The sequence below is a fragment of the Hypanus sabinus genome, chromosome X1 (genome assembly GCF_030144855.1).
Source record: "Hypanus sabinus isolate sHypSab1 chromosome X1, sHypSab1.hap1, whole genome shotgun sequence".
In the NCBI taxonomy this organism is placed as follows: Eukaryota; Metazoa; Chordata; class Chondrichthyes; order Myliobatiformes; family Dasyatidae; genus Hypanus; species Hypanus sabinus.
The window spans coordinates 9,368,334-9,383,077 of NC_082738.1; the positions used below are offsets into that span (position 1 = coordinate 9,368,334).

The 14,744-nt window shown below is 42.1% G+C and overlaps 1 protein-coding gene across 3 annotated transcripts in view; it reads left to right on the forward strand.

Moving 5' to 3' along the window:
- The window catches only part of LOC132384559 (protein TANC2-like), a 764,460-nt gene that overhangs the window by 327,271 nt on the left and 422,445 nt on the right, over nucleotides 1-14,744 (forward strand). For all 3 annotated transcript variants that reach the window (XM_059955744.1, XM_059955745.1, XM_059955743.1), the window contains one exon: nucleotides 9,305-9,487. In XM_059955744.1, the coding sequence (XP_059811727.1) occupies nucleotides 9,305-9,487 (183 nt within the window). The remainder of the gene's footprint in view (nucleotides 1-9,304; nucleotides 9,488-14,744) is intronic.

Sequence of the window (14,744 nt, forward strand, 5' to 3'; positions counted from 1 at the left end):
GCAACATTGAAACTTACTCATCTATTCCCAAGGTTCCTCCACAGACACTTCTATCACTTACCCATTCTCATTCCCTCAGATGAGATCAAAGGTTCAAAGGTTCATTTTATTATCAAAGTATGTATGCAGAATACAAAACAGAAATTTATCTCTTCTCCAGATAGCCATAGAATACAGAAAACTATAGAAGTAGTTTAAAGAAAGACATTAATCCCCCCCCCGCACAAAAAGAAAAAGAAACGTAAACTTGCAAACCCGAAACACCCCCAACCCCTCCCTAGCACAAAACCTAACAGTTCACTCAAACCCCCAGCCTGCCAATCGGCAACAAAAAAGAATGGGCACGAACACACAAAAAACACAGAGCTGAAAGAGGCCAATATAAGCGACAGTTAGTTTGTACTATAGTCCAATCCTTAAATCTCAGAATTTCAATAACATCTCCAAGAGTATTGGGACCTAGCAGCCCTTCGAGGGCAATGACTAGAACCAGCAGCCCTTAGAGGACAGTGACTCAAACTAACGGCTCCTCTGAGGAAAGCAGTACCGTCTCCCTAGTACAGAGTTTCCCGACCCTACCATTATCTGTGGACCCCCCCAAGATGGGGACACTTGCCCTTGTAGGATTCTCTATATGCTACATCAAAATTCTCTCTTGGATGCACTTTCAAACTCTATCTCATCTAAGCTCCTTACATCAAGGCAATCCTTATCAATATTGGGAATATTAAAATGCCCCTCTACTAAAATGCTCCTGCCTTTACACCCTTGCATCTGAATATCTATTCGTATAACTGCTGCTGACTAATGGAACGATCATAGAATAGTCCTGATAACAAGGTGATACCCTGTTTCTCAGCTGTAGATTCTAGCCATATAGCCTCATTGACTGTTTATTTCTGAATATCCTCCCCAAGTGCGATCATAATGTTCTCCCTGATCAGTCGTAGAACACAGCCTCCTTTTTTGCACTACCTGCAGCCTCCCCACAGGCATGCTTGAATCTTTAAGAAGGGAGGAAGGCAGCAGCGGTTTTTGTATATTTGGACTTTCAGAAGGCCTTTGACAATGTGCCACAGATGAGGCTGCTTACCAAGTTAAGAGCCCATGTTATTACAGGGAAGTTACTAGCATGGTTAGAGCACTGGTTGATTGATAGGAGGCAGTGAGTGGGAATAAAAGGATCCTTTTCTGGTTGGCTGCCAGTGACTAGTGGTGTTCCTTCCGCAGGAGTCGGTGTTGGAACCAGTTCTTTTTATGCTGTATATAAATGATTTAGATGATGGGATAGATGGCTTTGTTGCCAAGTTTGCAGATGATACGATGATTGGTGCAGGGGCAGGTAGTGTTGAAGAAACAGGTAGGATGCAGAAGGACTTAGACAGATTAGTAGAATGGGCAAGAGAGTGATAAATGAAATACATTGTTGAAAAATGCATGGCCATGCACTTTGGTAGTAGAAATGAATGTGCGGACTATTTTCTAAATGGGGAGAAAATCCAGGAATGTGAGATGCAAAAGGGACTTGGGAGTCCTTGTGCAGAACGCTCTGAAGGTGAAATTGCAGGTTGAGTCAGTGGTGAGGAAGGCAAATGCCATGTTAACATTCATTTCAAGAGGTCCAGAATCCAATAGCTGGGATGTGAGGCTGAGGCTTTATAAGGCACTGGCGATGCCTCACCTTGAGTATTGTGAACAGTTTTGGGCCCCCATCTTAGAAAAGATGTGCTGGCCTTGTAGAGGGGATTCACAAGGAGGATTCCAGGAATGAAAGAGTTTTCATATGAGGAACATTTGATGGCTCTAGTTCTGTACTCGCTGGAATTCAGAAGGATGGTGGGGGGGGTGGGGGGATCTCATTGAAACCTTTTGAATGTTGAAAGGTCTAGACGAGTAGATGTGGAACGGATGTTTTCCATGGTGGGAGAGTCTGGGACAAGAGGGCACAGCCTCAGGATAGAGGGGCACCCTTTCAAAACAGCGATGCGGAGAAATTTCTTTAGCTGAAGGGTGGTGAATTTGTGGAATTTGTTCCCACGTGCAGCTCTGGAGGCCAGGTCGTTGGGTGTATTTAAGGCAGAAATTGATAAGTTCTTGTTTGGACGTGGCATTAAAGGTTACAGGGGAAAGTCTGGGAACTGGGGTTGAGAAGGAAAAAGGATCAGCCATGATTGAATGGCTGATGCACCATCAATAACTCAAGGAGACTGGAAGTGAACGATAGGCTTTTATTAGCAGCAAAAAGGGAGTACAACATCTCGGAGACTGATGGAGGAGCAGTGCCCCAATCGCCTTTATACATGGGTCTGTGGGAGGAGCCGCAGGAGCAGTCAGCAGAGGGGCATGTCCAGGCAGGGGTACATAGTTTACCATAATGGCGGAGCAGACTCAGTGTGCCAGATGGCCTAATTCTGCTGCTTGTCTTATGGCCGCCTATAACCCAGAACATATCATCTCCCCCACCACCCAGCTTTTCAACCATTGTTGTCGTGGTTACAAGAAGATCATAATCCCATGTGCTCCTTATATTAAAGTCAACGCAGTCAAGCTTGAGGCAATCCTTCTCATGCTCTCCCTGCTGTTTTTGCACTTTCCCCTGGATTTGTCTGTTCTAGTTTTTGACATACGAATTAGCACCCCCACTATAGCTGCATTATTCTGCGTCTCAACCTGTGGCCTTACTAGTTAAACCTTCCTGAGTTGCTCTAGCAAATCTCCCTCAAAGATTTTGATTCCCCTTAAGTCTGGATGTAATCCATCTTCCTTGAACTTTAAGGATCTCTTTTAAGGAAAACTCAAAACTGCTGCTTGTGGACGTGTTTTTAGGCACACTTTGGAACTTCATATTGTCATATCAGATGTCCTAATTTATGTGTAAGATCTTTGGAAACATATTGCAGAATGTCTGCATTTGTTTTCAGGATAACACTGATGGTTACATGGGACGTACACAAATCAAGCATTATGTGCACTTCCATTCCCTCTAAATGCAACTGATTTTTTTGTTTTTAAACTAGGTAATTATGGAATAGAGCATACCAATATTTATGTTGTAAATTTTCCCAAGATCAGGTAGGCAGAGAGAGATGGAAAACTAGTACTCCAAACCCATACCTGATTAAAATTCAAATGGTACTGAGCAGAGAAACTGACATTGAACTCTTAAGAGTACTGGGGATCGTGACTTCTCAAAAACCACCTACACTAATGGTGCTATTTAGTTTTACAGTGCATCAATTGGTTCCCAGTTTGAATGGTTTTAGCAGAAGTGTTGCCATACTAATAAAGCTGCCCTGAAGATTTCTTGATTCAAGATGATTTGATAAATAAGACTATAAGGTATAGGAGCGGAATTATGCCATTTGGCCCGTCAAGTCTTCTCTGCCATTTCATCATGGCTGATCCAATTTTCCTCTCAGCTCCAATCCCCTGCTTTCTCTCCGTATCCCTTCATGCCCGAATCAATCAAGAATCCATCAATTTCTGCATTAAATATACCCAATGACTTGACCTCCTCAGCTGTCTGTGGCAAAGAATTCCACAGATGCACCACTCTCTGGCTAAATAAATTCCTCCGCATCTCTGTTCTAAATGGACATCCCTCTAATCCGAGGCTGTGTCTCTGGTCTTGGACTCCCTCACCATAGGAAACATCCTCTCCACATCCACTCTATCAAGACCTTTCACCATTCCATAGGTTTCAATGAGGTCACCCCTCATTCTTCTGAATTCTACTGAATACAGGCCCAGAGCCATCAGATGGTCTTCATATGATAAGCCATTCAATCCCGGAATCATTTTCATGAACCTCCTTTGAACCCTCTACAGTTTCAGCACATCCTTTTTAAGATATGGGGTCTAAACCTGCTCACGATACTCCAAGTGAGGCCTCACCAATGCTTTATAAAGTCTCAACATTACATCCTTACTTTTATATTCTAGTCCTCTTGATATAAATGCTAAAATTATATTTGCCTTTCTCACGACAGGCTCAACCTGTAAATTAATTTTGCATCTCAGAGGTTTGTATTTTCTCTCCAGTTAGAAAATAGTCGACCCTTTAATTTCTTCTACCGAAGTGCTTGACTATACTTCCCGACACTGTATTCCATCTGACATTTCCTTGCCCATTCTTCTAATCTGCCGAAGTCCTTTTGTAGCTGCTCTGCTTCCTCAAAACTACCTGTCCCTCCACCTGTCTTCATATTATCTACAAACTTTGCAAGAAAGCCATCATTTCCGTCATCCAAAGCATTGACATACAACTTAAAAAGAATCGGCCAACACAGACCCCTGTGGAACACCACTAGTGACTGGCAGCCAGTCAGAAAAGGCTACCTTAATTCCTCCTCTTTGCCTCCTGTCAATCAGTCATTGCTTTATCCATTGCTAGAATCTTTCCTGTAATACCATGCGCTCTTAGCTTGTTAAGAAGCCTCATGTGTGGCACTTTGTCAAAGGCCTTCTGAAAATCTAAGAACACAACATCAACCGATTCTCCTTTGTCTATCCTGCTTGTTAATTCCTCAGAGAATTCCAACAGATTTGTCAGGCAAGGTTTACCCTTGAGGAAACCATGCTAAACACAGCCTATTTTATCACGTGCCTCCAAGTACTGTGAGACCTCATCCTTAATAATCAACTCCAACATCTTCCCAACCACTGAGGTCAGACTAACCGGCCTATAGTTTCTTTTCTTCTGCCTCTCTCCCTTCTTGACAAGTGGAGTGATATTTGCAATTTTCCAATCTTCTGGAACCATTCCAGAATCTAGTGATTCTTGAAAGATCATTTCTAATCTCTCCACGATCTCTTCAGCCACCTCTTTCAGCAACTCTGGGGTGTACACCATCTTGTCCAGGTCACTTATCTACCTTCAGACCTTTCAGTTTCCAAAGAACCTTCTCTCTTGTTAGGGTAACTTCACACACTTCGTGCCCCTTGACACTTGGAACTTTTATCTTACTGCTAGTGTCTTCCACAGTGAAGACTGACACAAAATACTTACTTAGTTGATCCGCCATTTCATTGTCCCCCATTGATACCTTTCCAGCATGGTTTTCCAGTGGTCCAGTATTCACTCTCGCCTCGCTTTTGCACTTAAGTATCTGAAGAAACTTTTGGTATCCTCTTTAATATTACTTGCTAACTTACTTTCATATTCGATCTTTACTTTTTTAATTGTCTTTTGGTTTTTAAAGTTTGCCAATCCTATAATTTCCCAATGATCTTTGCTGTATTATATGACCTCTCTTTGGCTTTTATGTTGGCTTTGACTTATCTTGTTAGCCACAGTCATGTCATCTTTCCTTTAGAATATTTCTTCCTCTTTGGGATGCATGTATCTTGAGCCTTGTGAATTGCTTCCAGAAATTCCAGCCATTGCTGCTCTGCTATCATCCCTGCCAGTGTTCTTTTCCAATCATTTCTGGCCACCTTCTCTCTCATGCCTCAGTAATTCCCTGTACTTCACTGTAATACTGATACATCTGACTTTAGCTTCTTCTTTTTAAATTTCAGAGTGAATTTGATCATTTTATGATCACTTCCCACTAAGGGCTCTCTAATCAGTTCTGGTTCATTACACAACACCCAATCCAGAATAGCTGATTCCCTAGTGGGCTCAACCATGAGCTGCTCTAAAAAGCCATCCCGTAGGCACTTTAGAAATTCCTCCTCTTGGAATCCAACAGCAACTTGATTTTCCCAATCTACCTGCAGATTGAAGTCCCCCATGACTATTGTAACATTTCCCTTTTGGCATGCATTTTCTATCTCCCATAGTAACAAAGACCACAACCTTACTACTGTTTTGGGTTCTGTATACAACTCCCATCAGGGTCTTTTTACCTGTGCAGTTCCTCAGCTCAAGCCAAAACGAATCAACACCTTCTGACCCTATGTCACCTCTTTCTAATAATTTGATTTCATTTTTTTTATCAACAGAGCCACTCCACCCCCTCTGCCTACTTGCCTGTCTTTTCGATACAATGTGCATCCTTGGACATTAAGCTCCTAATTGTAAGCTTTCAGCCATGATTACGTAATGTCTGGAACATCTTACCTGCCAGTCCGAGGTTTACACCTATACTTTGGTTGTCTGATCATCAACCATAATGGGGCAACACAAGCTCACATTCATGTTTAGCTATACCCTTTATTGTGAGCTGTACAGTTGAATGAGCCTTCTTTCCTTGTGACTTAGACATGAGATTGAAATGTGTCTGGTCAATAAATTTCCTTATGTCAGGCATATCTGCTTCCCTTAAGGTCATTGATTTTGATTGAACCCACATAGAATGTGAATTACACTAGCCCAGATTTTGCTGTCATTGGTGATGACCCTGCCAACAGCTGCAGAAGGAGGTTTTGCAGATTTTAGGGAAGAAACTTGTAATCCAGCAGGTAGCCTCAAGGGCCTGATGATGGCCTAAGTGCTGTATGTATTTTTTGTACCAATCTTCCAGTATTTGACTTTTGTTTCCTTTTCTATTCCTGGAATTACAAACAGACCTATTTCACTTTTATGACTCTTTTGTCTCCTTTTGATAATGGGATCTATGTAAGGGTCATGACCTGCTTTAAACTTGGTTTAAAAAAAGGTTTACTCCTGGACTTGAAAGAGACAATGACTTTATTTAATTGCTTCAAAGCCTATATATTCAATGTTTACTTGGCAGTTATTTCGGCAGTCAAGCTATATTGAAAGGGCATCCTCAGATATTTTGAGGTATTTTCATTTCCATTTAAGCAGTTACTACGTCTTCTCTCTGAAATGTTCTTGAATTTTCTGTTCCTCTACATACTTTTATGGCAACATCAAAAAATAAAGGTTCTGATTAGTGAATTCTGTTTATGTGCATATTGAGAGACTGTGCTTCAATTCATCACACACTGTACAATTGTAAATTAAGTGTCCTCTACTAAAATGTTCCCACTATACAACAACATTTCCTGTCAACAAAAATCTGTGAGACAACCCACTTCATATCTCTGAAGCCACTTGTCAGTGAAGGCAGACACTTTTGACAAAATGCACCACAGCTTCCTGTGCACCACATAGCCTTAAAGCCTTATAGGGACCAGAGCATGTGTTTGGAGATGATACCTTAAAAGGGCAATCATGATCCCTGTATACTTAAGGTTCAAGGACTTCCTACTGTTTCACTTAAAACCACGGGAGGGTTTTTTGCCAGTGACGTGATGTCATGCAAAATTCTTCAAATCCACTGGCAGGATAACCTGACATTAGAGTCGATTTGAAGGCCAACAGCCTCAGCACTGTGACCCTGATTACATTTAGCTTTCTTTGATGGCGTGCCCGACACCAATTCCTATTCCGAGCTCCATCATAACAAATTATTATGATTAGGAGAATGGAGGGAGTGATTTGAGGATATTTTCAAAGCCTCTCACTGATTCTTTGGGACTCTTGGCATGTGGGTCAAGTTCAAGTTTATTGTCATCTGACTTCATATATACAGTCAAGCGAAACAACTTTTCCTGTGAACCACAGTGCACCCACACAATATATTACACACACAGCACATAAATCAAAATATTATACTATAAGTAAGTTAAAAATATATATAATTCAAATGCATGTAGTAAAGCACAGCACAGGTGAACAGTAAACAGCTCGCTGTCCCAGTGACAAGTCCTTTGTGGTGACAGGATGTCTCAAGATGCAGAAGAAATATTTGGGAGGTCTTTTGGAACATGCAGATACCTAGTGAATGGGGCAGAAGGAGCTCACTCCTTCCTCAAATGCACATTTAACCACTCAGAACAGGTGCACCACAGGGCTTTGTGCTTAGCCCCCTGCTCTAATTGCTTTACACTTATGATTGTGTGGCTAAGTGCAACTCCAATGACACATTCAAGTTTGCTGATGACGCCACTGCTGATGGCTAAATCAAACGTGACAAATCAGCATATAAGAGGGGGACTGAAAATCAGGCTGAGTGGTGCTATAACAACAACCTCTCTCACAACATCAAGCAGACCAAGGAGCTGATTATTGACTTCAGAAGGAGGAAACTAGAGATCCATGTGCCAGTCCTCATCGGGGGATCAGAGGTGGAGAAGGACAGCAGCTTTAAATTCCTCAGTGTTACCATTTCAGAGGACCTGTCCTGAGCCCAGCACATAAGTGCAATTACAAAGAAAGTACGGTAGTGCCTCTACTTCCCTAGAAGTATGCAAAGTTTCAAGATGACGTCTAAAACTTTGACAAACTTCTATAGATGTGTGGTGGAGAAAATATTGACTGGTTGCATCACAGCCTGGAATGGAAGCACCTATACTCCTGAATGAAAAATCCTACAAAACATTGTGGATATAGCCCAGTCCATCATGGGTAAAATCTTCCCACCAATGAGCACATCTACACAGAGTGTTGTCGCAGGAAAGCAGCATCCATCATCTATGACCCCTATCACCCAGGTCATGCTCTCTTCTCACTGCTCCCATCAGGAAGGTGGTACAGGAAACCTCAGGGTTCATACCACCAGGTTCAGGAACAGTATTACCCCTCAAATATCAGGCTCTTGAACCAAAAGGGATAACTTGACTCAACTTCACTTGCCCCACCACTGAACTGTTCCCACAACCTATGGACTCACTTTCAAGGGCTCATCATCTCATGTTCTCGATATTTATTGCTTATTTATTTATTATTATTATTATTTATTTTTCTTTCTTTTTGTACTTACACAGTTTGTTGTCTTATGCACACTGGCTGTCTGCCCTGTTGGTGTGGTCTTTCATTGATTCTATTATGGCAATTGGATTTATTGAGTATGCCCACAAGAAAATGAATCTCCTGGTTGTATATGGTGACATATATGTACTTTGATAATATATTTACTCTGGACTTTGAGCTCCATCATGCAGCAGCTGCCGCAGAGTCCGCAAGTCATTGGTTTCAGTGGTCACCTCACAACCCACAGAACTGAAGTTGGTACAAGCCATCCTTTGCCCCAAAAGACTGCTTAAGAGAATGATTAGTGTTAGTGGAAGGTTTTTTCAAATAACATCTTTGAACACTTCTGTAAAATTTCTATTAATTGACATTTAAAAATTTTAAGGCATTTATCTTTTTCTATCAGCCTTTTTCACTTTTATTAAAAATCAGATATTGCGATAGTCAAATGCTGCGAAATGCACTTAACCCAAAGTGGTGACATTTAAACTTTTTGTAGTCAGTCACCTTTCTGTTGCTACACTGTATCAGTTTCAGAGATTAAGAAAGAATACTATAAATATTTTCTGGCTAAATTCTTCTTCTTTTTTTTTAAATAAGGTGTGTCCAGTACAGAGAACGACTCTGCTTTTGAACCAGATTACACTGTCCCATCCCTGCCAGTTTCGGAAGGAATGCAGCATATCCGGATAATGGAAGGAATGTCCCGCTCCCTCCCCTCTTCTCCACTGCTCACACACCAATCTATCAGTGTCCGTCTTCAACCTGTAAAGAAGATAACAGGTAACATGCTAATTTCCTCAGGAATGCAACATAATATGTAAATGCCATTTTGTGTTTCTGAAATTATACACACTGTGGAATTTAATGGTGGGCTAAATGCCTTCATGAGGAGTTTTATCATGTTTAGCATGGCAGTTAAGTTTTAGAATTCGTGCATTTACTAATAGCCATATTTAATTTATTTGGCAGTATTTATTATTAATCCATCATTGCTCTTGGTACAGTAGTGATGGCTTCAGTTATTTGGTGAAAGTACTTCCTGATTGCTGTTGTGTGGGGAGTTGAAAGAGTGCAATGTTGAAGGACTAGCAAATTATTGGTAAATTAGGTGTGCAGTTTAGAAGTGATCTTGCAGGTGGTGGTATCTCTAAGCACCCTCTGCACTTGTCCTTCTTTATGATAGAGGTTGTACTGTAGGAGGTTTTGTTGGAATAGCATGTGCAAAACTCTTCATTGCATTAAGTATGTACTGCAGCCACGGTGCACCATTGGCGGAAGTAATGATTGCATAGTCAGGGTTGGCAAACATATGGCACACTCTAAAATGTTGTTGCATGCAGTGCTGCTCCTCCACTCTTTAAACTCCACCCATAATTAAAAAAATACATAATTATCTTTACTGTCAATTGAAGCAGTTAGTGATTTTTTTTACAGCGAGAGAGCAGTGAGCTGTTTTCACAGGAAATGTCTCATGCCAGCTTGGCACCAGCTAAACAGTTGCAAAAGCATGTGACAAGTTAACCTCTCAGAAATAGTTTTGTTTTATTTATTTATTTAAATTAGCTGTAGAGTGCAGAATAGGGTCTTCCAGTCCTTAGAGCCATGCTGCCCTAGCAACCCCACAACCTCAATTAATCCTAGCCTAATCATGGGGCAATTTACAATGATCAATTAGCCTACCAACTGGTATGTCTTTGGACTGTGGGAGGAAGCCAGAGCACCCGGAGAAATCCACTCAGTCGCAGGGAGAATGTACAAACTCCTTACAGATGATGCCAGAATTGAAGTTCGATGTTCCAAGCCATAATAGTGTTGCACTAACTGTTACACTACCATGGCATTTCTGTGGCAACTGGTGGTACACCCAGCATGATTGGCAAAATAGCAGCTTTTGTCAATCTATTTGCAAAATTCTTTGAATATCCACTGATCGGCTTTCATTGTACAGTACGTGTGTGTGCAAAAGCTGCCCTTAAGGAACTTGAAGCGATGAAAATTGTAACCATGGTAATTACTTTCATTTCTGGGGATGTGCTTTAGAAAAAATAATTTCATAAATTACTCAGTGAGGTGAATTCCGTGAGCACAGGACTAATGTACAACAATTGGCTTGGTAGAGGTTCTGTCCTTAAATGATTCCTTGCGTGATGAAACGCATCTATTCTTTGCAAATGAAAATTTTCTTGTCAAGAATCATATGATATCGTGTGAAAACTGGTGCATGGAGTAGGGTTTCAGATTTCTGGATCATTGGGATCTCAAAGGTATGTCTTGCACAAAAGGGATGGGTTACATCTGAACCCGAGGGGGTCCAATATCTTTGTGGGCAGGTGTGCAAGAGATGTTCGAGAGGGTTTAAACTAATTTCTCAGGGTGATTAGAGCTGAGGATGGGGTAGTTGGTTTACAGAGGCAGCATGTTGTGAGACTGCTAGCAAGGAGAGGCTCTGTTTTGGGCACATCTGCACTCACCCCATCCCCCTGCCACCCACCCAGCGACAGGGTTCTTTTTGTCCTCACCTACCATCCCACAAGCCTCCATGTCCAGCACATAATTCTCTGTAACTTCCTCCATCTCCAACAGGATCCCATTGCCAAGCATATCTTTCCCTCACCTCCAGTTTCTGCTTTCTGCAGGAATTGCTACGTCACTCAGTTGTCCATTCATTCCTTTCCACAGATCTCTCCTGGTAACAAGCAGAATAAGTGCCACACCTGCCCCTACACCTCCTCTGTCACTACCATTCAGGACCCTAAACTATAATGCCAGGTGAGGCGCCACTTCACCTGTGAGTTTGTTGGAGTCATATACTGTGTCTGGTGCTCCCAGTGTGGCCTCCTGTATATCAGTAAGACCTGACGTAGATTGGGAGACTGCTTTGCCAAGTACCTTCACTCCATCCACCAGAAAAAGCGGGATCTCCCAGTGGCCACCAATCTCAATTCTACTTCCTATTACCATTCCGACACATCAATTGATGGCTTCCTCTACTGCGGTGATGAGGCCACACTCAGGTTGGAGGAGCAATGTCTTATATTCCGTATGGGTAGCCTCCAACCTGATGGCATGAACATCAATTTCTCAAACTTCTGGTAATTATCCCCCCTCTCCTTCAGCATTCCCCATTCCCGTCTCCCTCTCGCACTTTATCTCCTTACCTGCTCATCATCTCCCTCTGGTGCTCGTTACCTTTTTGTTTTGTCCATGGTCTTCTACCCTCTCCTATCAGATTCTCCCTTCTCCAGCCTTTATTTCTTTTACCAATCAACGTCCCAGTTCTTTACTTCACACCTCCCTCTTTCCCACTTTCATCTATATAGCCTACTACCTTGTTCTTCTTTCTCCCCCCCCGCACCTTCTAATTTTGACTTCTCATCTTTTATCCAGTCCTGATGAGGGGCCTTGGCCTGAAACATCAACTGTTTACACTTTTCCATTGATGCTGCCTGGCCTGCTGAGTTCCTCCAGCATTTACTGTGTGATCCTTGTGGACAGGTTTTCAGGAGGGTTTATACAAATTTGGTAGGGTAATAGGAACCAGAGCAATAGGGCTGAAGATGAGCAGTTGGTTTACAACCAGAGGCAGCGTGCAATAAGTTGAGGCTGATGATAAGACAAAATTCCAGTTGATGGGGTGAGTTGCACTGTAAAAGGGGGACAAAGTCAAAAGGGTGATGAATACGGGACTGAAGGTGTTACATTTGAATGCACACAGTAGGCAGAATAAGAATAGGTGAACTTGTAGCACAGTTACAGCTTGGCAGGTATGTATGATGTTGTAGGCATCACTGAACCAAGGGCAAATCATGCTTGACTAATCTGTTGGAGTTTTTTGAGGGTGTAACAAGGATGTTAGACGAGGGTAAGCCAGTGGATGTTGTGTACCTAGATTTTCAGAAGGCATTCGATAAGGTGCCACAGAGGAGATTGGTGAGTAAAATCAGAGCTCATGGCATTGGGGGCAGGGTTTCAACATGGATAGAAAACTGGTTGGCAGATAGAAAGCAAAGGGTAGCAGTGAATGGGTGTTTCTCGGACTGGCTGGAGGTGACTAGTGGGGTACCACAGGGCTCTGTAATGGGACCACAGCTCTTTACGATTTATGTCAACGATTTAGATGAGGGCATTGAAAACTATATCAGCAAGTTTGCTGACGATACTAAACTGGGTGGCAGTGTGACATGCGAAGAGGACGTTAGGAGAATACAGGGAGACTTGGATAGGCTGGGTGAGTGGGCAGATACTTGGCAGATGTCATTCAATGTGAATAAATGTGAAGTTATCCACTTTGGAAGCAGGAACAAGAGGGCAGAGTATTGTCTGAACGGTGTAGAGTTAGGTAAGGGAGAAATGCAAAGAGACCTAGGAGTCCTAGTTCATCAGTCAATGAAGGTGAATGAGCAAGTGCAACAGGCAGTGAAGAAGGCAAATGGAATGTTGGCCTTTATTACAAGGGGAATTGAGTACAAGAGCAAGGATGTCCTTTTGCATTTGTACAGGGCCCTGGTGAGACCACACCTGGAATATTGTGTACAGTTTTGGTCTCCAGGTTTAAGGAAGGACATTCTGGCAATTGAGGAAGTGCAGCGTAGATTCACTAGGTTGATTCCTGGGATGGCAGGGCTGTCTTACGCAGAGAGATTGGAGAGATTGGGCTTGTACACGCTGGAATTGAGGAGATTGAGAGGGGATCTGATTGAAACATTTAAGATAATTAAAGTATTTGATAGGATTGAGGCAGGAAATATGTTCCAGATGTTGGGAGAGTCCAGTACCAGAGGGCATGGATTGAGAATAAGAGGTCAGTTATTTAAAACAGAGTTGAGGAAGAGCTTCTTCTCCCAGAGAGTTGTGGAGGTGTGGAATGCACTGCCTTGGAAGACAGTGGAGGCCAATTCTCGGGATGCTTTCAAGAAGGAGCTAGATAGATATCTGATGGATAGGGGAATCAAGGTATATGGGGACAAGGCAGGGACTGGGTATTGATAGTGAATGATCAGCCATGATCTCAGAATGGCGGTGCAGACTCGAGGGGCCGAATGGTCGACTTCTGCACTTATTGTCTATTGAACCATGGCTTAAAGAAGATTATAGTTGGGAGCTTAACGTCCAAGCTATTGTATCAAAAGGACAGACAGGTAGACAGAGGGGGTGATGTGGTTCTGTAGTAAGAAATGAAATCAAATCATCGTGTTGAATCATTGTGAGTAAAGCTAAGGAATTGCAAGTGTAAAAAGACCCTGATGGGAGTTTTATACAGGCCTCTAAACAGTAGCAAAGATGTGGGCTACAAATTACAGCTGGAGATAGAAAATGTTACGACAGTCATGGGGTATTTCAATATGTAGGTAAATTGGGAATATCAGATTGGTGCGGGATTCCAATAAGGGAATTTAGAGAATGCCCACAAGATGGCTTTTTAGAGCAGCTTTGGTTGCTCACCAGGGGATCAGCTATTCTGAACTGGGTGTTGTGCAATGAACCACAATTGATCAGAGAGCTTAAGATAAAGGAACCCTTAAGGACAGTGATCATGATATGATAGAATTCACCTTGCAATTTAAGAGGGAGAAGCTAAAGTCAGATATATCACTATTATAGTAGAGTAAAAGGGAATTACAGAGGCATGAGAGAAGAGCTGGCCAAAGTTGATTGGAAAGGGACTCTAGGAGGAATGACAGCAGAGTAGCAGTGGCTGGAATTTCTGTGAGCCATTTGGAAGGTGCAGAATAGATACATCCCAAAGAAGAAGTGTTCTAAAGGCAGGATGATGCAACCATGGCTGACAAGAGAAGTCAAAACCAGCATATAAACCAAAGAGAGGACATAATAGAACAACATTTAGTGGGAAGTTAGAGGATTGGGAGGCTTTTAAAAAACAACAGATTCAGAATCAGGTTTATTATCACCGGCATGTGACGTGAAATTTGTTAACTTAGCAGCAGCAGTTCAATGCAATACATAATATAGAAGAGAAAAAATAATAATAATAAATAAAATAAAAATAATAATAAATAAGTAAATCAATTACAGTATA